At 50.5% G+C, this 25,441-nt stretch overlaps 1 protein-coding gene across 1 annotated transcript; it reads right to left on the minus strand.

Moving 5' to 3' along the window:
• Positions 1-23,644: 23,644 nt before the first annotated feature.
• On the minus strand, positions 23,645-24,577 carry LOC311165849 (olfactory receptor 14J1-like; the record flags this gene model as incomplete). The annotated part of the gene is made up of 1 exon (XM_084227344.1): positions 23,645-24,577. One exon carries the CDS (start codon positions 24,575-24,577, stop codon positions 23,645-23,647), a length of 933 nt encoding a protein of 310 aa, XP_084083470.1.
• Positions 24,578-25,441: the final 864 nt, after the last annotated feature.

Raw genomic sequence — 25,441 nt, forward strand, 5'->3', positions numbered from 1 at the left:
TTCTATATACTCCATCTTGTCTTGTACAGGCACAACTCTGGCTACTCATATCCATCCTTGTTCCTATTCCTCTTTGTAAAGACAGTGCTCACCCTTCTTGGGGAGTGTTTTTTTCTCTTTGGAAAAGGAGGAAAACAGCTAAGGACTAATCTCTGCCTTCTCCTCCCAGTAGCTGCTTTTTCCCTTTTTCCAGGAAAAGGTGCCTGGTAATGTGGCCATCAAGGGACTGAACCTGCTCTAATCAGAGCTGTCCAGTACATTACATTTCAGAAATCCACCTGTTACTTAGAGAAATGGTCTGGATCCTGGAAGAGTTGATCAGAGCCCTGCACTTCTCCAGGCACTGGCTCTGAGACAAACAAAAGAAAACTTAGATCTCCTCCAGCCATAGTTTTGGCAAAATCATAATTGCCCTCAGTCCTTGAGGCAACTGTATAGAAAACTGGGCATTGTAAACATCTGCTTCCATCCAAAGCAAAGGTAGTCTTTAGCATTAATAAATGGGATTGATTTAATGATTTATAGATGGACATAAATACCATAGGAACTATTCCTTCCCCAGCCAAACCTCTTAAAAACAGAAGAAAATCTTTCAACCAGCATGAGGTTGCACCACCATTCCAGTGAGTGGCCCAGAGGAGAACAGTGAAATTGTGCAAGGACGTGCTGACCTGACAGAAAGGATCACTTTCATCTTTCACATTGCTGACTGCTACATCCACTCTTCAAACAAGGACATTTGAATCCAGCTTTCACGTAGTTTGTTCTCTTCACAGATTTTTGATTATTTTGTCCTGAGAATATCTGACAGCCACAAGAAGGTGAAGCAGAAGGCGCTGGAGGTGCTGGCTGAAATCACAGGCATCCTGAAAGATGCCTTGAACCCAGTGATCATTGATTTGGTGGAAGGAATAACAAGGAACCTGAATTCAAAGGATCCCAGGGTTCGTGCTGCAGCTGTGAAAGCACTGGAAGAATCCATTGCTCATTTGGGTAAGGCTGAGCCCTGGCAGGGACTCTCCTCAACTGCATCTCTGTCTCTCCTGCACAAGAGAACGCTGAGTGCCCGGAGAGCTGCTCTTGTCTGTGGAATGCTCCAGCTGACACCCACCAAAGCTGTGCAGGTGCAGTCCTTATGCACCAGTCCCCCAGCAGGCTTGAATGTGATCAGCATTTCCCAAAAGTCCCAGGAGCCCTTGGCTCTGTGCTGCTGGTCTGAAGAGCAAGTCCCAGACTATAGCTTTGCTGCAGTTCAGAGGCAAAGGGGGTTTGGAGTTTGCTTGGGCCCTGTCTGACTTCCCAAATGAACAGCTTTGCTGTTGGCATGAAGGGACACTGACCCATCAGAGCTTCTGCAGAGCAGCCACCTGGAAGCCTCTACATTATAGGCATTAGCTGCCTATTTTCTTCTTTGTCTTCTATTTTCAAAGGAGAACTGATGATTCACCAAGTTCATTTCTTTAAAACAAACAGGTATCATGCTGTCAATGATGCCTTGTTCCACGTGCTGTTTTGCATGGACAAAATGGCTACAGCAAGTAACTACATAGGCAGGGACTGCTCTAAATTCCTTTGCCACACACATTTATGTCAGCTCTGAAAATGCTGCACTGGGGGAAATATGCCTGAAAAAAGGAGCGCTGAAGAGGCAGGTCTTCAAAGGGAGTTTCCACTTTCTCCTCCTCACATGTTCTGTGAACTCACAAACTGCCTGACTCGATGCCTTTCTGTTTCCCAAGAATGGGCTTCTTCCTGTTTGCTCTGGGATATAAAAACCTGTCTCTGCTTACATGGGATTGAACTCTTGAGGTCCCTGATGTGAAATGTTTTAACATAGCTCCTGGTACAGCAGACAAGTTTGGATTTAGAAATGTGAAAGGAGAGCTTTTCTTTTGGAATTTAAAACCCTGCCAAGCATTCTGGAAGGAAAGAAGAAAAAGATTCAAAAAGGAGCAGAAATGTACTTTATTTAATAAAATGGGGTTGGCCCTGCCCTTTCTCTCACACTGTCCTTTCTGCTATGACCTCAGAAAAGTGAACAGAAACATGTGTTTCACTTGTAGATAAAGTATCACTGCTGAAGGAGTTCAGCTACCAATGGAATCACCTGAGTGGCCAAGCTCTGCTGGATGTCGCGGAGCGTATCACAGGTATGGCCTCCCCTCCTAAGCCAAGAGCTCTTCCCAGGGAGTATGTACAGGGAATGCCTGTGAATAGACAGTAGAGTAGCTCCTCCAAATCAGGAGGTGCTGAGTTCTCCCTCCTGCCCAATACCCATGGCAGGTGTATTTGGCAGGCTTTCCCTGGCTGCTGCAGAGCTGTGCAGCATCTGAGATGGGAGCGGGGCTCAGCCTCGGGGCTGAGCACTCACTGGGGCATCTCAGAACCCACCTCCAGGTTAAGGGATGGGCTGAAAATACCCCAGCTGGCTCCTCTCTTGGCAGCTCAGGGACATCTGTGATCCTTTAGGGAAAATGGTGGCAAATGCTGATTCAGGGCATCAGTTTATTTTGTCCTCAGAGAATTCTTGTTTTTCTCTTGGAAAGTTTTGAGGCTGAACCGTGCAGAGCCTGGGGGTCACAGCTTAGGTCAAAACTCACCAGACCTGTTAGAGGCACGGGTTTAGTGCAAGGCAGCCTCTGGGGGCAGAGGGGCAGAGGCAGAGTACTGGGGCTCCCTGCCTGTGCTGTCAAAGTGGCACTGGACTGAGCCTTTCAGGGTGTGCAAACAGTGTCTGCCCATGTCAGCGCTGTCCAAAATGCTACACATGCAGCTGATAATTGATTCCTCAGAGGAGCTTGCTATGTCAGCAGTAGCCAAGGAATGGAAAAATGATAACCTCAATATGTAGTAGAGAAGACCATTGATAGCCTTGCTTTATCTGGGGCTAAATCCAGTGCTAATTAAGCCAACATCTTTGAATGCAAGGTTTAATACACTTTGTGTCTTCATTAGGAATCTCAAAAGGGCATGTTCAGCGATTGGGAATGTCAAAGGCCCTTTTAAGAGCATTTGAATAAAGTAAATCTCCAGCAAGAGGGAATTTAGGTTAGCAGTTCTTTTGATCTCTTTTTCAAATAAAGGAATTAACCATACATTAGGACTACTTTAGAAAAAGCAGATATTCTTTCTGAGATTTAGTAGGAACAGACAGCTGTTCCTCACGTTCAGCAGTCATCACTGTCTTTAATTACATTTAAACTCAAATGAATTCCCACATTAAAATGGGTACCATAACCCTTTCCTGCTTAGCAGAATTAGTTTTGGGTACTTTCAGGAGCAGTTTCAATGTTGATGGCTGCTGGTGGATTAACAGCATAGAAAAAATGAAGTCTCTTCCACCAGAGAATATTAAATGGCTGCTAGATAACATTTTGCCTGATCAGAAAATAAGAATGGTCTCCAGAGCATTTCAGGTTTTGATCTGTCAGCCAAATCTGCCATGCAAGAAGCCTCCTTGTAGTAATTTTTTTGTCTGTGTTTGATGTGGTTCAGTTCAGAAAATGGGCAGAGAGCAGATTTCAGAGACAATGTGAGAAAACACTCATGTTTTGGTTACATTTTACTCCTCTGTGTTGCATTTTCCTCTCTCTATGCCCCTATTTTAGTCGACATTATAAGAAAAAATGCCATTAGCATTGGGAGGGGAAATGGCATTAAAATGTGGAGCATTCAAATGCCACAGCAATGAGGTCTGGGTAATTATCTAAGACACCCTGAGATTTGAAACAGCTGTTTGTTGGAAGCCCCAAAAGCCTTCTGCCAAAGACACCAGCTAGTCACTGATGTTTCTCATCCAACTGTCAGGCAGCAGCCATCTCTGGTGGGCTGGAGTTTTGATGTGTGTTCTAGCACTGCCCTTTGCAATGTGGCACTGAGCCAAGGGAAGAGCCAGATTAGACATTTGGAACTTGATATCAAAGGTACAGAAATGGAATCATCCCTTTTATTAGAAATCTCTCCATTTCCTCTCTATTTCCAAATCTTCAGTGTGGGTTTAGACAACTTCTTAATGGAAATAAAAGGCAGTTGGACATTTCATTCATTGTTCATACAGAAAGAGATTGTGAAATAATTTAGTAAAGGTAAAAAGTTTGCCACAAGGACAAGGTTCTGGTTGGAGAAATTAGTCCTGAGGGGTTGGTGGTTCTGTTTCAAGAATGTTCAGCTGCTTTGCCCGTTTCTGGATCATGGGGCTCTGTGTGCTGTTTTGCTGATCTTGGCCAGAGAGGCTTGCAAGAAGCAGAAGCAGAGGTAGATCCTTGTTTGCATTGAGGTTGGTGGGTAAGAAGCTGTGTCTCTGTGCCTGCAGTGCTTGTGCAGTGGGTTTATGCCAGCAGTCCTGAAGTGGTCCAGCACGAAGCCCTGCCCGTGCTCTGGTCCTTCCTGGGGAACAAGGCGCTGCCTGTCCGAAGCGCCAATGTCCGCACCGTGGCCACCAAGCTTGCCTGTGCCCTCTACAAGGTGATGGGCACCCAGCTGAAGAAATGTGCTGCCAGCAAGCCTCCACATGTGCAGGAAAACCTCTCCAAAATGTTGGGCTGGTGAAGGCGTGATGTTCTCCAGAAAGCTGACGAAGTGCTGAGTTGGACACCTCCGGATTTGCCTTTGTAGCTGTGCCAAAAATGAGGAAATCCTAAGGAGGGGTGTGCATCTGCCCCTGCTCTCACCATCGCCCTTCCCAGTCATGGCATGGGGGGCCTGAAGCATCTCCAGATGGAGGAAAAGGGGAAGGCTGAGCACGGCTCAGCCTCACACAGAGGTGAGGGGGGAGCTGGGCCAATCTCTGGTGGGAGGAAGGGTCTTGTGGCAGCCCACAGAGCCTGTGCACATTGCCAGGGAACAGCTGTGCCCTGCATGTGCCACCTGCAATGAGCTGTGCTGCTGCCAGTGCCCCGTGGAGCTGTGGGGCTGCTGAGCTGTGGGGCAGGGAGAGGAGCAGGAGGGTGCATGTGCAGCTGAGCCATTCCTGGAGAGCACAGGGCTCTGGGCTCCCTGCTGTCCCAGGGCAGCCCAGAGGCCAGGCTGTTCCTGTGGTAGCTCTGTGGAAGTGGCTCAGGGTTTTGCCCTGGCCTGCCTCCAGGTGTCTGCCAGCAGGAGCATGTTTCCCTGTGCAGCTCTTTAGAAGTTTCCGGGAAGTCTGTCCCATGATATATGGAGCTTGAGCTGCTTTAGGTTTGCATGGTGGCCTCTGTTAAACTTTGTGTCTCCATTTTGCAGATCTGACTGGTTACAGTCTGGGCACTTCTGATGTTCCCTTAGCCACAAAGTCTTTGCCTCCTGTCCAGAAGAGCTCTCTTTCCTCCCGGCTCAGGAAGAAGCTGCCTGCAGGAAGAATGTTTGAAGAATAAGATTTATGCCTTAGGCTTCATAGTTACAGATGTACATATGTTCTGATCTTTAGATGTAGTTTTGAATAAGTGTGTTTTGATTCTATCTTTTAATTTTTACTTGTATATATTTTATTTTGATGATTAAAAAGAAGTAAATAAATAAAAAAAATTAAATAAACCAAGAGGAGAATGTGAGACCAGGAAATGCTAGCCTTGAGATTATGGGAGTGCAGCTCACTCGATGTGCCAGTGTCTCACCACATCCTTCCTCATTGGGGCTCTCCTCTTCCTCTTTTGCCATGGTTTCTTTGTGGCATTTGTGCTGCTCTTTGTTACCTGGCATTACAATGGGGCCACCTGTCCACATGTTTGGGGGACAATGGACCCAAAAGATCCTGTCTAGTCAAAGGTTTTCTGCCTAGGTGTGTTCTGTGCTCCCAAAAGGCCTGAGCAAAGAAACCAAGAGCAGTGTGGCCAAATCCCAAAGTTTTGCTCCTTTGCAATCTCCCACAGATCTGACTCACAGGTGTCTTCAATCACAATTCCATAGGTAAGAAGAGGTCGTGTATTTCACTGGGAAAAGATGCACTGCTTTGGAAAAGTCACCTGTTTGTATATTTACCCAGGACAGCAGTTCAGCTGTGCTGTCTGCATCTTGTTTGCAGAAGGATGAGTGCACTGTGAGGCCAATAGCAATTGACAAGGGTTCCTCAAATCTGTACTGCAGCCTGGGTGCCATTCAGCCCAGAGCCAGGGGATCATTAGTTCCCATGGACCAGTGCTTGCCAGTGTAATGAATTCCTGCACAGCTGGAAGAAGCAATTCTGGATTCAGCTCCAGCTGTTGGTGGGCTGCATGATCATTGACAATGCTGCCTTTCGAGAAATTATTCCACAGATTCCTTTCATAGTCATTTGAAGCTTTTAAACTTCACATTTCAATTTGCTTTGCCTTAGGGAAAAACACTTCTGGGCCCAGTAACCTCTTGACAGCAAAGTTCTCATGATTGCCAGCTTCTGGGGTTACAGATGAAACGGCATGTGAATGTGTTAATTAGGTTTTCTGGAAGAAAAACTCTATGCCACCTGGCTGCATGTGTTTGCTTAGTTATGGGTCTAGTGCTGGCCTAGTAAAGCTCAGGCAGGGTGGCACGTTGCAGGGAAAACTAGTTTGTGAGCTTATGGGATTGCCATTACCAGCAGAGGGAATATGCGCTTTGGGGATTTCTTTGGAGACAAAATTAGGGACCTACTCCATGCCACAATATTCTCTTAGATCTTTCTAAAATATCCTAGAAAAGGCTGTGAAACTTCATGCATCTCCTTGCACAGCCACTGTTTGAAGAGGGGCATTTTTGTCCCTCCTCAAAGTCATTGCTCTTGCCCACCAGAAACATGAACATCCACCAACAGGAATGATGCTTTGTCCTCCTGGTGCTGCTTCAGAGCACTGGGAAGTGCAGACCTGGGTATTACCAATATGAGTACTTAATTAGCATTTCATGCTCCTTCAAGATAGCCACATCTCAGGGCTTTCTGTTTCAAAGCAGCCCCTGTACTGCCTCTAGGGAAGAACAGGAAATGGGAAACAGCAACTGCCAGCCTTGCAGGGGTGTAGGGGAAAACCTGAAGTGTCTGCATCAAAAGATGAAGGGGAAGAATTGCCAAAGCCAATGTTTCATTAGGACACAGGATCAGTTCTTTACTGCATGCTTGCATGAAGATCATTTGGGATCTCCTTTTTGTATCTCATGCAGAAAAGGAGCTCTTAATAATACCATGCTATTTAAACCACTTTGGGATGGAGCTCTGTCGTGGTTCACAATGATCAGACTGCCTGCTTTGTCATTGCCAGTTCTGGTGACCCTGCAAGGGACTGTAGTGTATCCCATGCCTGTTTTGCCTCCAAGCAAAGCTTGGTTTTCCTTATTAGTGTGAAGTAAATACAAGAGTAATAAAATGGGCAATTAAACTGGTCATTTTGGAGGATATGCTGATGCTTTTGCATGTCAGTTCAATACCTCATGCTCCCAAGGCTTGTTACTCATCATGAAATATTTTAATTAAAAAACTCAGCTCTCATGTTTCATCTGAATAAACTTGCATAAGATCATCAAGAATTCTGCTGGTAGGAACAAGACAAGGGCCTTCTGACACTCACTTGCAGCTGTCCTGCATTTCTGCAGCCCTTTGTGAAAAGCTGCTGTAGACAGAGTGTTTGGAGTTGGTTTGGGCCTTTATGAAAGACATGTGGAACAGTGTGCAGGGCTCTCCTGGCAGAGAACTCTTTGTCCAGCCCAGGGACATTGTGCTGGCAGAAGCGAAGTGGCCCCGCTCCCAGCCCGAGAGTCTGTGAGCTGAGCCACACCAGGGAGAAAAGGCAGCGAGGGGCTCCAGCCCAGCTGCTTCACCTGCCCTGGCCGTTCCATGGAGCTCTGCCACTGGGAGAAAGTCAACGCCAGACGAGCCATCGAGCTTTCATCTGTTGCTGGAACTGCTCTGTGACAGCTCCTGTTCTTCCTGAGAGAGAACCCAGCGCCTTCTTGTAACACGTGTCACGGGGGGATTATGTTTGTTAATAAACTGTTGGGCTTTTTCCCACTTTCATCTATTAGGATTCATTTCCTACTGCTGGAAAGGGATTGTGGGAACACTTTAGAGGAGATGACTTATTGCACAATATCCTGTTTTAAGTTGTCTCAAACTGTGTGAGAAAGATGGCTTCACACAGGACCATCCCCAAGGCTGCTGAGGGGAAGGCACAGAGAAAGACAAACCCAGTATTTCTGAGGGAAACTCCTTGACACCAAACCAACCTTGTCAAACATCAGAGCTGATGTTTAAGGACATGGTCCAAAGAGGAAACCTTTCAGTGTGTTTGGTCCAGGCTGGGTTATGCTCGAGGCAAAGGTCTGTCAGTGGGCTGGATAATACTCTCCTCTTGACCTAGAGATGGGGCAACTGAGAGGTGTTTTAAAAACTTTTGTTCCATTTTCAGTCTCATGGGAAGAGTGAGACAATACAGATGTTCTAATTCACGCCATCACAATCAGAAGCCGACTATTTCCTAATTATAATACATTGTAAGCGTTTCTTGGTCTATCAGGTTTTGGCCATGCCATGTTGTAGATGCCTTAAAGCCAATTATTTCAAACTCCCCCTCGTGGGTCCTACTACAATGCATCTTTCATAGCTTTATTTTTCCATAGTCTTATTTGCAAGGCCATCTTTTGAAACTTTTTTCCAGCTCCATTTCTCTCTAAACAATATCTGTCCTGTTCCATGGCATTCTGAAGTTAGCATTTCATGTCTCAAGATTTATGTACGGATGCATACCGTGTGGGCCTTCTATTAGGCCCTAAAAACTTTCAAGGAATCCATTTCATTTGTGGGAAGAGGGACAATTGCAATTGCAGCTGTGAGCAGTGTTTGGTATTTCACAGCACTAACCACAGAGGCCCTGGGAAAACCACGTCTGCTCATGATGCCATTAACCTGAGAAATGAGGAGGGTCCTTGCTGGGGCGTGGAGCACATGGGGGGCAATCTGCTGGCTGTGGCACAGCCTGCACAGCAGGTGCAGCTCCTGCCAAAAGGAGTCCTGTATGACTGTCCTGGCCATTGAACTCTACTTTCTATTCAGACTCATGTTTGATGTTAGCCTTGAGATGAATCACTAAAGGCACCTTCACAGGCTGAGTGCCATGGGAGAGTTGAAGCAAATGCTGCCTTAAATGTTGGTGTTGGGCCTGAGAGTTCCCAGGAGACACTCTCTAGAACAGGACAACCTGGCTAAACTTCCTGCGACCCTTTCCTCAGCTTTGGAATAGGGTAAAACATTCAGATGGATCCAATTTTTGAGTGTGGCATGCCTGGTGGTCTCCTCACCTGCCAGGAGGTCAGACAAAGCAGCGGACATAGCACTGGCTTGCTCACTGAGCCGGTACCCCAGGTGAGAAAGCTCACCCAGGGCCTTTGCAGCGGCAACCCACGGTAGAAAGATGGATACTGGAACCCTGTTTGTCTGGCCCCAATATTTAATTTGATCATTACAGTTTGGATCAAATTCAGAATAGGATCTCTTTTGCGTGCCAGTTGTATTCCTTGCTTCCAATTCTTTATTTGGGTCGTGTTCGGGGTGAGGGTAGTGAGTCGGCCAAGGCTGCAGGGACCCGCTTTGATCTTCGATGGGCTTGACCTGTTGGGCTCCTCCTGAGCAATTGACTGTGTCAATTTCTTCTATATGCCATCTGAGCAGAATTGTCATGAAACAACTGAGCCGAAAGTGACAGAGAGAAAAGATGTATCCCCCAATGGCACTGGAGCTGATTGGTGCAATTACAGCAGTGAAACATTGTCCGAGTCCTCTCCATTCCCCAGAGCGCTCCCGGGGGGAGTGTTTCTTACATCACTGACAGGGTGTGGGCAGCTGAGCCTGTTTGGACAAGCTGCTCCTCACCCCCAGCCTCACCTTGTCTGACATCGCCCACCTGGGACTGACATGCCAAAAAAAAAAAAAATCATCTTTTTTCTTATTAATAAACTTGTTTAATTAATAAAAATTTAATTCTATTTCTCTAATTTATGATGTTTCTCTCTATTTTATAACATTATTTATATTTATATTTTAAAATTGACAAATTTTAGTCACTAAAAAAATCATTGGCCGTTGATTATAAGTAACATAATTCCCTTAATTAATAATTAACCACTATTGGCTATTTATTTTGCCCTCTTTATGCTAATTAGTCCTACTTTATGTCCTTTTGTAATCTTTTTCATAGTATTTTAAGACAGGGTAAAAGGGGCCACTCTGGGGTCCCTGGACACATTTCTGGGGCACATTTGGGGCAGTTTTGGGTCTGGGGAGGGAATTCAGAGAGAACCTGAGGCTCTGGAGGACACTTGGGGCAGCCGGGTGGGCACTTGGAGGGGCGCTCAATGATTCTGAGGGACAGTTCGGGGTCCGGGGCAGCACTTGGGGGTGCAGGGGGCCCTTGGAGCTCAGGGAGGGGAATTTGGGGCCCTTCGGGGTCCGGGCGGGCCCTTGGGGGGCTCTGACGGGACTCTCTGGGGCGCGGGGGGTGATGGGAGTTGTAGGCGCGGGTATCATACGGTTGATGGGGGCCGCGGAGCATCACGGGAGTTCCAGTCGCAGCTGCACTGGCTCTCGCTGGGGCGCGTGGCATGACGGGAGATGAGGTCCCGGCTGGAATAGCGCAGGACGTGCGCCGCGGAGCATAATGGGAGCTGTAGTCCCGGAAGTGGTGGGAACGCGGTGTTTGGGGGTCCGGAAAGGCTCTTGGGGGGACACTTTTGGGTCGGATCAGAGACTTGAGGTCCTCGGGGGAACGTAAACGGTTCGGGAGCCCTTGAGGGGAGATCGGGGAGCTCTAACCGGGCTCTTTAGGGCGCGGGCCACGGCAGGAGTTTTACACGCGGGACTGTGTTCTGAGGGGCTCTGGGGCCGCGGGGGATGAGAGGAGATGAATTCCCAGAAGTGGCTGTGCCGAGCATCTGTGGGGTTGGGAGCAGTCAGGGGGTGCGGGAAAGCTTTTGGGGGGTCCCTAATGGGTGCTGAGGGGGCGCTGAGGGATCCTGGAGGGTCTGGGGGAAACTCATGGGACAGATGGGGAGCGGATCCCGGGTTCTGTGAAGCGCGGGGCGTGACGGGCGTTGGAGTCCCGGCTTCAATGGGGCTCAATCTGGCCGCGGGGCATGACGGGAGTTGTAAGCAAAGAGAAAAGATGGCGCTGACCCTAGGTACCACCTGATTAGGCCCCGATCTCCGGCACTGATTGGCTGCGGGCGGTTATGGGCGGGGCCTCAGGAAAAGGGAGGTGCTGGAGGCGGGAACAGCCCATTCAACCTCTACAGTCCCTCCAAGTCCAGCCCAGTTCATCCCCAGTACAACCCTAGTGCCCCTCCAAACCCCTTCCAGTACAGCCCAGTCCCTACCAATACACCTGAGTTCATTCCCAGTTCCCCCCCAATGTCATCCACAGGATGACCCGGTGTCCCCAGATTGTCACAGTATCCCCCAGTATCACTCCCAGTATGTCCTGTTACATCCCAGTATGTCCCAGTGTACCCCCACAGTCCATCCCAGTCCACCCAGATTACCCCTCAGCATTCCTCATGTTCCCAGGTTATCCCAGCCCATCCACAGTGTCACTCCCAGTATGTCCCAGTGTCTCCCACAGCGTTCCAAGTGTTCCCCAGTATGTCCCAGTCCTCCCCAGTGTTTCCAAGGACAGTTTAATTTCTCAGGGTTGCCGTGGCAGCCAAACCCAGCAGTGGGGTCAGTGCAGTGCCCATGGCCACAGCCCCTTGCAGTGGCCCAGGGCAGCTTGGGCTGATGATCCACCCTCACAGCTGGCCACAGCTGGGCAGGTCTGCAGTGGCTTTGGTGGCACCTTGGGCTGGCACACACCTGAGCAGTGTGTCTGTTTCCAGTGGGGAAACTCAGGAGTTTGAGATTGCTTCAGAAACCCCAAAAATTGAAAACCCCTCTTAGGGTGAGTTCAGCCAGCTCTCCAAGCACAGCAGGTCCCAGGGGAGTGAGGACAGACAGGATGGGGCTGGGGAATGTGGAGCAAGGTTGTCCACACTGGGTCAGAGCTTAAGGCACAGCTTCTGTGAGCAGGCCAGAGCTGCTGAGGAGAGACCCTGGGTCAATATCAATCACAGAATGCTGCAATCACCTCTGATCTAAAGAGAAATAAAATAAATCACATCCTTTAAAATCAGAGTGTGTATTTCTGACAAGATCTCTGAAATTTTTCTCCATAACTGGACTAGGAATACTTTAATGACCCTCTCAGGGCTTTGGCGTTGTTTACATCAGACTCAGTCCCTCAGAGTGTCTTCAAGAAACTTCTCAAGAACTCAAATTTAGACTCCAAATTTTCTTTGAAGTTTTAATGGGTCCCAATGAGGGACATGAATGAGAAAGTGTCCCCAGGTTCCTGTTAGAGCAGAACACTGGAGGCAGTGATGACAGCTGGGGACAAACAAGGCAAAGGTGTCTCTAGTGCTGAGCAAAGCTGGATGTGTTTCAGGAATGCAAAGGGCCAAGGCCTGAGCCCCAGCCCCTGGCCAGGCAGATCCTGTCCCTCCCTCCTTGCTCAGGGCTCTTCCCAGGATGGGCACTGGCATGTGGGGATGTGCAATGGCAAGGGCAGGAGCATGGGGCGGCCCCTGCCAGGCTGCTGAGCAGGGACAAGGAGGCAATGAGGCCCCAGGCCTGCAAGGGTCACTTGTCTCCTGCTCCTGGCTCAGGCCCAGGCCCAGCAGCCATGGCCAAAGTGCTGCAGGAGTTGGCTCTGCCAGGGCCTTGCAGCTGCTGCACATGCCTGTGCCCTGTGCAGCCCAGGCTGTCCTACGGTGTCCCTGCCCTGCGCCTCTGTCCCTGCAGGCTGTTGGCATCCCCCGGCTGCCCCACCTGGCTGGCCCCTTCCTTTGCTGACAGCTCTGCCTCCTGCCTGCCTCTGCCTGCCCACACAAAGCCTTGGGCTGATACCAAAAGGGTTCATTCCATTTTTACCCTGCCTGTGAAATTTGAGCACAGGAACAAGGCATGCAGGGGCTGCTTTCCCAGCAAGGATGGTTGGAAGGGAAGAAGAAGACATCTGGCTCAAGGGTGCAGGGACAGAGAAAACAAGGAGTGAATCTGGGAACTTGGGGAGGGTTTTATGGAAATGGGCAAATTGTAATTCACATTTAGTGACTCTGTATAAGCAACACAGTGGTAGAATCACATGTAAGGTTAGGAGTTATCCCTCTCTCAACCTCAGGCCTGAATAAATGATACTCTCTGAAATGGTAAATGAGTGTTAAGGAGCCTTGTTCTGATATTTTGCACATTTGGTGACAGCAGGGCCTCACAGAGCCAAGGACTCAGCTGTGACACTGTGCAAACTCATGGAACAAAGGGTCCATTGTGACACAGCACAACCCCATGGAACCAAAATCCATTTTGGCACATTCAGGCTTCATTGACCCAATGGTCCATTGTGATACTGCAGATTCAAGGAGACCATTGTAACCCTGAGAAACCTCTTGGAACCAAGGGGCCATTTTGACACAGCAAGGCCTGGTGGAACCTTGGGTCCATTGTGACACTGCAGAACCTCACGGAACCAATGTGGCCATGTTCTACTGTGGAACCTCATGGAATAAAGGGTCCGTGGTGACAGTGCAGAACCAAGGAGACTGCTGCTGGCAGTGTGAAAGCTCATGGAACCAGAAGTCCATTGTGACACAGCAAGGCCTTGTGGATCCAAGGGTCCATTGTTAAACTGTGTGGCCTCATGGAACCATGAGCCATTGTGACACAGCGTGGCCACATGGAGCCAAGGGGCCACTGTGACACTGCAGATCCAAGGAGACCATTGGGACTGCGGAACCTCATGGAACCAAGAGTCCATTGTTCCAGTGTGGGGCCCTGTGGAACCAAGGGGAGCACAGTGACATTGTGGGGCCTCATGGAACAATGGAGACTGTTCTGACACTTTGGGACCTTCTGGAACCAAGGGGCCATTAGAGCATGGCAGGGCCTGGTGGAATCAAGGGCACTGCAGTGAACACAGTGGGTGTCCATGGGATGAAGGGTCCATTCTGACACTGTGGAACCAAGGATGCCATTGTGACACTCTGGGGCTTCATGGAACCAAAGGTTCATTGTGACACAGCAGAGCGTCATGGAACCATGGGGGCCATTTTTACACTTGCAGACCTTGTGAAACCGAAGGGTCATTGTGGCACTTCAGGGCCTTGTGGAGCCAAGGGGACCACAGTGACACTGTGGGGCTCCATGAACAATGGTCTGTTGTGACACTGCAAGGCCCTGTGGAATGATGGAGACCATTGTGACAGTTTGGGGCCTCATGGAACCAGGGGGCCATTGTGACACTGTGGGCTACCATGGATCCAAGAGACCACTGTGACGCTGTGGGACCTCGTGGCACCAAGGCCATCACTGTGGCTCTGCTGGGCCGCATGGTCCCAAGGGCCCAGTGTGCAGCAGCAGGGCTTTGTGGAACCAAGAGGCCATTGCTGCATTCCAGGGCCTCGTGGAACCAAAGGGCCATTGTGATCCTGAAGAGCCTCATGGAAGCACGGGGCCATTGTGACACTGCAGAAGCAAGGAGAACATTGTGACACTGCAGGGCCTCCTGGAACCAAGGGAACGTGGAACAGGTCTGGCTGGTTTAGCCTCCCAGGGGCCACCTGACAGGTCCAGCTGATCTTGAAATGCTGATGGCTGCCTCTCATCAGCCCCTGGAGAACTGGGGCTCTGTGCTTTCCTTCCTATGGAAAAGAACCATCCCTCTTTCCAGGTGCCCAGGGCCAAAATTAATTCTCCCCTTTAAAAATTCTCTATATGCAAGGTCTCTCCCAGACAAGAGCTCTAAGTACAAAGCTCTGGCTGACCTTGGTTTCTGGTGGTCACCTCTCATCTCAAACAAGCCCTGAGGAAAGCATTTGAACAGGTTTGGCTACTGGAAAATCAATGAGTGTCTCATTTTCTGAAAAACTCAGATGGTCTTGTGATCATATCTGTCTTCTTTTTCTCCTTGTGTATTATGCACAAAATATTATTTTGAGCTACACAATATTATTCTTTTCCCTCTACCAGTGTTATCTGACACAAATCACCTCCTCTACATATCGATCCAGGTCACCTGTACAAGCAAACACAAGAAAGTGTGCAGCAGGAATGATTTGTCTCTGCTCCCATCTGTCCCATCTCCTCTGGAGCTGGAGGTGCAGCCCCAGCACTTGTCGGGGCTCAAGGGCTCACAAGCTCAGCTCTCACGCAGAGAACTTGCAGACCCTGGGCTGCTCTTCTTGGCCCCTGCACGCTCAGCCAGGCTGAGATGGACACTGATGGTTTCTGTGCCAGGCTCTCTGAGCCCAGCCCAGCTCCCTGCAAGCTCTGCCAGCTGCCCTGAGCTCTGGGCAGCACCAAGGGCCTCTGGCCAGCCCAGCTCAGCCGGCTCTGGCCCCACAGCTCTGCTCAGGCCAGGCTGCTCTGGGCACTGGCCCCACGGCCTCAGCCCCTGGCAATGGCACAGCAGCAACTGCAGCTCACACAGGACTCAGCCCCACCATGGGGGAACATGCCTGGCCAAGGGAAAGGAGGGTCCCTGGGTGCCCTGCTCTCCTCTGCAGGAGATCCTGAGAGCTCTGCAGCCCCTGCTGCCATCCCATCTGCCCAGGGCATCACAAGAGCCCCGGCCTTGGGGCCCTCCAGAGCTGCTCCTGCTCCAGGCCCAGGGCCCATCCCAAAGCTGGGGCAGCCACAAAGCTGTGCACATTTCTGTTCATTCCTGCTCTGATGGGGATGGATCCTCAGCACCTTGGAGACTGTTGATGAATTTTACTTCTCCAGAGGCCTCTTGTTTCTGGAACTCTTCAGTTGAGGAATTCAGTGACAAAGACTCATAAACTTTTGTTCAAAACACACAAACAAGACAATCTCCTGGGAATAATTTAAGTTTTCCATTCTTCTGTGGTTAATTAGACAGATTTCAGAAGTGCATTCAAAGTGAATCTACTATATTGGAAACAATGAAGAGAGAACTGTTTTGTCCTGTCTAGTTTTCTTTTCCTGTTTTTAGATTGATATCAGCAATTCCCAGTTGATATTGATCCCCAGCCCCTCCTAATGCACTCTGAGCAGATATGAAAATCAAGCCCCTTCATGGCTGACAATCAATTACACTTTGTCCCTACCCCAGCTCCACCATTTCCCTCATCCAACCCCTGGCACTCAGAGCAGCTGAGGAATGGAGTCACATCCAGGGCTGTCCCCAGGGCTCAGGACTGGGGCCAGGTCAGTGAAATCTCTTTACTGCTCATCTGGACGAGCCATCAAGGACACCCTCAGTCAGTTCCCAGGTGAGCCCAAGCTGGGTGGGAGTGTGGCTGTGCTGGGGGTAGGAAGCTCTGCAGAGGGATCTGGACAGGCTGGAGCCATGGGCCCAGGACAATTGGATGAGGTTCACCAAGGCCAAGGGCCAGCTCCTGCCCTGGGCTCACAACCACCCCAAATCCCTGGCCATGCCCTGCCCTGATCCCCAGAGCCTGTGCTGTTTCTTTCATCCCTGCACTGCCAGGGACTTTCTGGGACAAGGGAGCTCTGCTCTGAGGATGGAGGGAGGTGCAAGTGCCACCACTGGAGTGGGAACCAGAACTCATCAGGTTTGTGTCTTTGGGGGTCAGAAACTGGTGGGACTCAGAGGCACAGAGAGTTTCTCTTTATGGCCAACATAAAAATTGTAAACATGATTCAAATTAAGAAATGTTGAAACTCTTCCCTCAGTAGTGTGAGACATCCCAGCAACATCTGACATGTCCACCATCTACAATGGATTTTTGCACAAAACCAATTTTAGACAAAGATGATTCTGTGATAGATACAAACACAGTGAAGTTGTATCAGGATGCTCATCCTGAAGTGGGGATAAAACAGCCTGAACGGTTCCTGGTTTGCAAAGCTGTCAGTGGTGGATGTAGAAGGGAGGTCAGGCTGCTTTTGGTGTTGAGGAAATGCTGAAACCAGGCTGACTCATTTAATCTCCTCCTGTCCTGGCTGATCTCCCCTCTTTGCCCTTCCCCCCATTGTCTTTTGTCTCCCACCAGGCCCCTCGGTGAAGAGCCTGGCTCTGTGTTCTCCATCCCCTCCTGGGTGGCCCTGCCAGGCTGGGATGAGGAGCCCCTCAGCCTTCCCTGCTCCAGGCTGGACAAGCCCAGCTTCCTCAGCCTCTCCTCACAGGTAATGAGCTGCAGTGCTGTTGGACAATACCGTTTTCCTGATCCAGGATGGGGCAACTGAGAGGCATTTTAAAAACTTTAATTTCATTTTCTACCTCATGAGAAATGTGAGACAATATACAGATGTTATAATTCATGCCATCACAATCAGAAGCCAGCTATTTCCTAATTACAATACATTGTAAGGGTTTCTTGGCCTCTCAGCTTTGGCCAGGCCATGCTGTAGATGCCTTGAAGCCAATCATCTAAAACTACCCCTTGTGGGTCCCACTACAATGCATCTTTCATAGTCCTATTTCTCCAAAGTATCTAGTCTTTTTTGCAAGGTCATCCTCTGAAACTTTTTCTAGCTCAATGTCTCTCTAAACAATATCTGTCCTATTCCATGGCATTTCTTATCTCAAAATTTGCATATGGATGCGTACGGTCTGGACCTTCTGACAGGCCCTGAGAACTTCCTACAAATCCATTTCCCACACAACCCCACCTTGGAGGCCCTTCCCTAACCCTGCTCCAGCTGCCAGACATCTTTCCTGCCCCGGGGACCCCAAACCAGGCCCCAGTGGCCTGGGTAATCCACGTCCTGGATGTCCTGGTCACACAGCCCAGCCCCTTGTCCCCGTGTCAGGCTCTGGGGGTTGATTTGTGGAACATCCTTGGGGGAGGCTGCAGCTCCAGGTGGACCAGGGGGATACCAGGGACTGGGGACCCTGCTGGGCATGAACAGCTTTGGACTTGTGAGGGTGGAAACTGTGAGGGGGGGCTGGGGCAGAGTGACCAACCCAGTGACTGTAGGCACACAGTTTGTGGTAATTGGGAGTGGGGCTCTGGCCAAGCCTCATCCCTAAGGGGCTACAACCCTGCAGGACAGGTGAACAGTATTAAAGGTAATGAGACATGGAGTGCCGAGGTGTACTGACCAACCACAAAAGGGTACAGAGGGCACACAGGTGCAATGCGTGTAAGGTGAAGGGTATAAAAGGTTGTGCTGAGGAACAATAAAGGGCTGGTGCTTGATTCCTGCTTTGGTGTCAGTTGTCCCCCCAGCTGGGACACCTGGTGATCCTGAGGTGATTTGGTCAGATGACTGCAGACCTAAGAGCAGTAAGATGGTGGAGCCAGGCAGACTAGGAGCCTGGCAACAGAGCCAGGTGGACCAAGAGCCTGAAAGCCTAAAAATCAGGAGTTTTATAATCAGGCAGACCTGTGAGCCAGAAAGAAATGTAGGCAGACCAAAGAGCCTAGAAGCCTGGACAATGTACGAGACACCACACCAAGAGGAAGGGTGCTGGATATGAGGAGAAGATGCTACACACTTTGCTTGTTTGCTATGATAGAATCAATGATAGCCACACAATAGCCACACTCTTAACTTGTGCTGCTGCCTGCCACTCCCTGCAGGCATAGTGGAGTGAGCCCTGTGCCCCCCGGTGATGTTTTAGCTGCTCTATGATGTTACAGCCCATTCTCCAATGTCACACAGCTGGTCTCTGATGTCACAGCCAACTCTGTGATGTCATAGTCTGCTCTATAATGGCTGGCCTCTGCCACGTGACATCACAACCCTCTCGGTGATGTCACAGAGATGGCCTATGATGCCATAATTGCTCAATGACCTCACATAACCCACTTTGTGATGCCATAGCCCACTCTGTGACCTCATGTTACCGGATAATAAATTGTCAACACCAGATGAGCTAACTCAATGCTAGTTCTGCATTGAGAAAAACCCCAGGCCTATGGAAACCAAACAATGCCCATTGTGTGAGAAGGGGAACTGAAATTCACCAGCCTCAGTGTCCTGCCAGCTCAGCCAGCCCAACTGGAACATTGGGGTCATGAGCACAAGGGACCACCAAAGAGACCCCCAGGACAGAAGAATACATGGGTAAAGGGGAGGAGAAATATGTTAATGATTTTGGGGAAATTATTATCATATATGTGTTTAGTCCAGGACAATCAATGAATATGTATGCAAAATACAGACTATAAACAGAAACTTTCCTGTACTCAGCATGCATGGCTGTGGGAGAAGCTATCCCCCTGTGCATCTTCATGCTACATTGGGATTATGGAGTTTTATTATTTTGCCGAATTTTTGGTATCACTCCCACTCCCAGGGAAAGCTCTGTCTCCAGCTGTTCACAAACAGAGAAGGGCTGGTGGGAGATGTGGTGGTTGGAGGCTGCCTAGGACACAGTCACCAAAAAATAATAGAGTTTCTAACATTCTGTGAAAGAAGGAGGGGCATCAACAAAACATCTACCCTGGAATTATGGAGGGCAGACCTTGGCCTATTCAGGATGCAGATTTGGAGAGTACAGAATCAGGTACTGATTTTTTAAGGGAAACAGCCCTTAAAAACAAAGGGATCCCGGAAGGATGAACACACCTCAAGAAAGTAATCTTAAGGGGGAAGGAGCAGCCTGTCCCTCTGTGCTAAAGTTAGACCTAAGAAAAATGATTGTCCTGACTGGGCATGGAGCTTTGTGGCAACTGAGGGAAAAAAGAGGGTGGGTGCGTCACCATTGGATAGAAGATCAGGCATGGTAGGAAGCATTTAAGGATGTTCTTAGGTCATACAGAAGGAAAAGTAGAGTGGTAAAAGGTCAACTAGAGCTTAACCTGGCAACTTCTGTGAAAAATAATAAAAAAAAATTTTAAAAAAATTAATAGCAAAAGGAGGGATAAGTAGAACATCTACTCTTTATTGGAGGCAGTAGGGAATACAGTAAGTAAGATAAGGAAAAGCTCAGCTGCTTAACCCCTTTTTTGCCCCAGTTTTCAACATTAGGGCAGGTTGTCTTCAGGACAAGTGTTCTCCCAAGCTGTAGATGGGGACAGGGAGCAGAAGAGCCCCCCTGTAATCCAGGAGGAAGCAGCTGGGGACCTGCTGAGCCACTCAGATGCTCACAGGTGTCTCTGGGAGCAGATGGGATCCATCGCAGGGGGATGAGGGAGCTGGTGGATGAGCTCCCCAAGCTGCTCTCCATCATTTACCATCAGTCCTGGCTCACTGGGGAGGTCCCAGAGGACCGGAGGTCCTTGTGTGAGCCCATCCCCAAGAAGGGCAGGAAGGAGGATCTGGGGAACTCCAGGCCTAACAGTCTGACCTAGGTGCCTGGCAAGGTTATGGAACAGATCACCTTGAGTGCCATCCCAGGGCACCCACAGGATGGGCGAGGGATCAGAGCCAGCCAGTGTGGATTTCAATATCTGCACTGATGATCTGCATGAGGGGACTGAGTCCAGCATCAGCAAATGTGCAGATGACACCAAGCTGGGTTGTGAGTGTGGATCTGCTGGAGGGTAGGATGGCTCTGGAGAGGGACCTGGACAGGCTGGATCCAGGGCCCAAATCCAGCAAGGTGAGGTTGAACAAGACCAAGTGCTGGCTCCTGCACTTTGGCCACAACAACCCCTGCGGTGCTACAGGCTGGGGAGAGAGTGGCTGGACAGCAGCCTGGCTGAAAGGGACCCTGGGGGCAGTGATGGTGTCATGGGTTGACCCTGGCACAGTGCCAGCGCCCCCATGAAAGGTGGATTTTCCAAAATGGTTACCGTGAGATGTGACCCAGGAACAGAACAAAACAGGCTCCAACTTGGGAATGGAGGGAAAAAAAAAAAACAACATTTTATTAATCTACATAGACACAAAAGGGGAAAAGGGAAAAACTACACACAACAATCCACAATAGAACATCTTCAAAAACACTTCTCCTCCCCCCACCTCTCCAAACAAACAAATCCCCTCTAACACATCAATTCTCAGTCCAATACCCTCCTTCACACACACTCTCCCCAGTTCATCAGGAGAGAGGAGTCTTCCTCTCACACCATGGGCCTCCCCAGGGAAACACTGCAAAGTCCCCAGTGCTTCCATGTAACACGCTGCAGCCGCCCGAAGAAAATCTGTAGCGGTGACCATCTTCCTTCCATGTCCAGCGCTCTCACCACTGTCCATGGATCCAAACTGCTCCTTAGGTCCTTTTAAGAATGCTTTGCCCAGTTCCAAGAAGTGGCCGCCTCTCACCATTTGGGACATCTGTCCCCCCCATATTATTTCCCCTGGGGCCTGGGGCTCTCAGGAACAGAGATCCTTCCCTGGAGGCAGAGGGCTCCACCACACCCTCCCCCTCAGTCTCTGTTCTCTCCGCTTCTCTTCGCGGCCTTGTCACTCCTGGCTCCTAGCCAACCGCCTCCCCCAAGGAGCAGTCTCTGTATTATCAGAAGAACTTGGTTTCGCCCGTGGCTGTGTAAGAGAAAAGTCCAGCCCAAAGCCACTCCAATCATCTCCTCCACCTAGGGCACTCTCATCTGCAAGCATTCCTTCACCTAGTCAAACTTCTTCTTCTTTCCCATCCTCTTTCCCCTCTCACTCCTCAGCTGGGGAGGATCAGTGTTTTTACAGCTTCCAAAAATTCACAAAAAGGTTAAAAGCTCGGCCCGGTCTGCTGGCAGCTGGGCACCTGCCGCCCCCCCCCCACTTTCTCCTCCTGGCTGTGCTCCCAGCACAAGATAACAAATTTCCAGCCTGCACAGCCTCTATCATTCTCTCTCCCAGGGGGGGCTGCCCAAACCATCCCAGGACTCCTCCACCCCTGCACCTTGCCGGGGCTCCGGCCTTCCTTCCCAGGCCGCATGGCCTCCCCTCCCCCGCCCAGACGCTGCTGGGCAGGGGAGAGGTCAGAGCAACTCACCGGCCGGACTCCAAAGAGGAAGGTCTTCTCTAAATCCTCTGCTTTTTAACCCACTGAGTGTGTTCTCGGAGGCGTACCCAAATCCTCAGTGGCCACACCAAATGCCAATTTCACATCTGGCCACTGATTGGTTTGACCATAACTTTCCAAAAAAAAACTCTCTTCCGGGTCAAACCATGACAGATGGACAGCAGGCTGGACATGAGGCAGCAGTGTGCCCAGGTGGGCAAGAAGGCCAATGGCTCCTGGCCTGGATCAGGAATGGTGTGGCCAGCAGGAGCAGGGCAGTGATTCTTCCCCTGTGCTCGGCCCTGGTGAGGCCAAACCTTGAGTGCTGTGTCCAGTTCTGGGCCCCCAATTTAGGAAGGATGTGGAGGGGCTGGATCGTGTCCAGAGAAGGGCAACAAGGCTGGTGAGGGGTCGGGACCACAAGTCCTGTGAGTAGTGGCTGAGGGAGCTGGGGTTGTTTATCCTGGAGAAGAGGAGGCTTAGGGAGACAAGGCAGTGTGAGGGCACAGGTTGGACTTAATGATCTCCAAGGACTTTTCCTACCTTGCTGATTCTGTGATTCTCTGGAACCACCCTTGGAGCAGTTGCAGGAGGAGCCCTGGGCCTCCTCTTCAGAAGCTCCAGCAGCCCAGGTCCCTCAGCTTCTCCTGCCAGGCCCACAGCCCATCCTGTCAGTCCTGCAGAGCCTTTGCAGCCCCTCCTCATTGCCCAGACCAGGGAGCCCCACAGGCAGACAGAACAGCCCAGATGTGCCCCCCTGGCCTGTGGTGCCTGTGGCAAGGGAGCAGCAGGAGGCACTGCAGGAGCCTGCAGACAATTCCTGCAGCATTTGTAGGATGATCCTGCTGCCCAAGGGACGTTCCCGTGGTGCCAAGTCCGGAACTGCAATGGGGAGTGGGGACAGAGAGAAAAGGGCAAACAGGGATGGGCTGATTGCAGGGGACAGGACTAGGATGGGAAATAAAAAGAAACTTGGAGCAGAAGAGAGCAAAGAAAGCAAAGGAAGGAAAGAAAACAAAGCAAAGAAAGAGGCCAGAGCTGCAGAGGGGGGATGTTGTTGGCAGCTCCATGAGGATGCTCTGGGACGCTGCCCTGGGCTGTCCAGAGCACTGGGGATGGATCAGCCCCTGCTCTGCTGCTCCTTCCCATCTTCCCACGGCCCTTGCACAGCCCCAGCCATGCTGTTTGCCCCCAGCCTGCCCACAGCCACCCTGGGACTGCTCACGGGGCTTTTCTGTGATGAGCATCGGCCTGGGTGTGTCCCTGAGAGAGCCTGGGCAAGGAGACTGGAGCCCCCAGGCCCCGGCCTGAGGCGTCAGCGCTGCCCCAGCAGTGCCCATGGCCTGTCCCTGCTGCAGCCCCGGCACTGCCACCCCCAGGACTGTGCCCGGCCCCGAGAGCACTCAGGCCCTACAGCAACACCAGGGCCACCAGGGCAGTGAGGCAGGGCCATGGGAGCAGCACTGGCAACACCAAGTGCTGCTGCTGCTGGGCACAGCTGCTGTGCCAGCCCTGATCTGCCCCCAGCTCTGCACACAGACATTGCTACTGCAGCTCCAGAGAAGGCAACAAAAGGGGCTTCTCCCGTGAAAACTCTGCTGGGAGATCTTTCATTTAAAGCCACTGAGAACACAGCTCCTCATTGACACGTCTGGGGCCAAAGCAAAGTTGGAGAGAAACAAAATGAGAAATGGCTGAAACAATGGCCTTTCTTTTGGCAGAATATTAGAAAAAGGAAAACAGGGGGGGAAAAATAGCCAATCCAACAACAACTATGAAATATGCATTCTGTTACAAGAGACATGCAGAAATTGTCAACCAGTTTAATGTTTCTGAAATAATCCAGTCACCAGTCTGCACACTGCAGCCTTGAGCTCCTGGTTCCTCAGGCTGTAGATGAAGGGGTTCAGGGCTGGAGGAACCACCGAGTACAGAAATGACACTGCCAGATCCAGGGATCGGGAGGCGATGGAGGGGGGCTTCAAGTAAGCAAAAAATGAGGTGCTGACAAACACAGAGACCACAGCCAGGTGTGGGAGGCAGGTGGAAAAGGCTTTGTGCCGTCCCTGCTCAGAGGAGATCCTCAGCACAGCCCTGAAGATCTGCACATAGGAGAAAACAATGAACACAAAACAACCAAACGCTAAGAAGGTAGTGAAAACAGAAACCCCAAGTTCCCTGAGTTTGGATTTGGAGCAGGAGATCTTGAGGATCTGAGGGATTTCACAGAAGAACTGGCCCAGGGCATTGCCATGGCACAGGGGCAGGGAAAATGTATTGGCTGTGTGCAGCAGAGCATTGAGAAAGCCACTGGCCCAGGCAGCTGCTGCCATGTGGGCACAAGCTCTGCTGCCAAGGAGGGTCCCGTAGTGCAGGGGTTTGCAGATGGACACGTAGCGGTCATAGCACATGACAGTCAAGAGAAAATACTCTGCTGAAATGAAGAAGAGGAACAGAAAGAGCTGTGCAGCACATCCTGTGTAGGAGATGGTCCTGGTGTCCCAGAGGGAATTGTGCATGGCTTTGGGGACAGTGGTGCAGATGGAGCCCAGGTCGCTGAGGGCCAGGTTGAGCATGAAGAAAAACATGGGGGTGTGCAGGTGCTGGCCGCAGGCTATGGCACTGATGATGAGGCCATTGCCCAGGAGGGCAGCCAGGGAGATGGCCAGCAAGAGGCAGAAGTGCAGGAGCTGCAGCTGCCGCGTGTCTGCCAATGCCAGCAGGAGGAAGTGGCTGATGGAGCTGCTGTTGGACATTCCTTCACTCTGGGCATGGTGGACTGTTGAAAGAAGACATTGCCAAAGTGCAACTAATTTCTTTGAGTCAATCCTTTGTATTTTATTTGGAACCTCAGCAAAGTCACTTCTCTTCCTGTGAGGAAATTTTGCTAGACTTTCTTTGATTTTGAGTTTGTGCTGCTGAGTTCCTGTCTCATCTTTACCATTGCTCACTGCCTGAACCCTGGGGAGTCCCAAGAGAAAACAGGGCTCCCTGTGCATCAGTGCAGTCAGTGCTAGTCCCCACAAAGGCGTCCTTTAAATATTACAAGTCCTCTGTTTAAGGGTGCCTGCGCTTAAAAATTTCTTCAAAAATAAAGTGGACTTCTGAACTCTACATTTTAAAAACAAATTTCTCCCACCCTTCTTTCTTTCCCTGTGCAGCTGGACAGGAAGGAATAGAAATGGTTGGTCTGCTTCTCTGCTGTCTGGAGTTGTGCCTACTAGGAGCTGTTTCTCTCTATCCAAGCCTTGTCCTACCAGTGCTGCCAGAGCCCAGCCCAGCCTGGGGGCTCAGCTCTGCCCTGCAGACCCCTCCCAGCACAGGCCACTGCCCAGGGGCACCTCCCTGGCAGCAGGGCCTTAAGGGCAGACCAGACAAACAGAGATGCTGCAAGCCAAGGTGCTGCTGCTTCTGCTGTCTGTAGGTAGAGGAGTGTGAGGAGGCACTTTCTGAGGGAGATGTGAGGCACATCTGCTGATGCCTAGGGTGACAGGGCAGAAGTCTCAGTGACACAAGCAAAGCTGACAGCCCATTTCCCTTCCCTTTCAGAGAAAGCTGAGAGCAGCCCTGGCCATGCAGTACCATCTCCACAGCAGGAGGAATCTGCCCTGATGGGGGTC

Source organism: Fringilla coelebs (assembly GCF_963513975.1).
Source record: "Fringilla coelebs genome assembly, contig: SCAFFOLD_30, whole genome shotgun sequence".
NCBI lineage: Eukaryota > Metazoa > Chordata > Aves > Passeriformes > Fringillidae > Fringilla > Fringilla coelebs.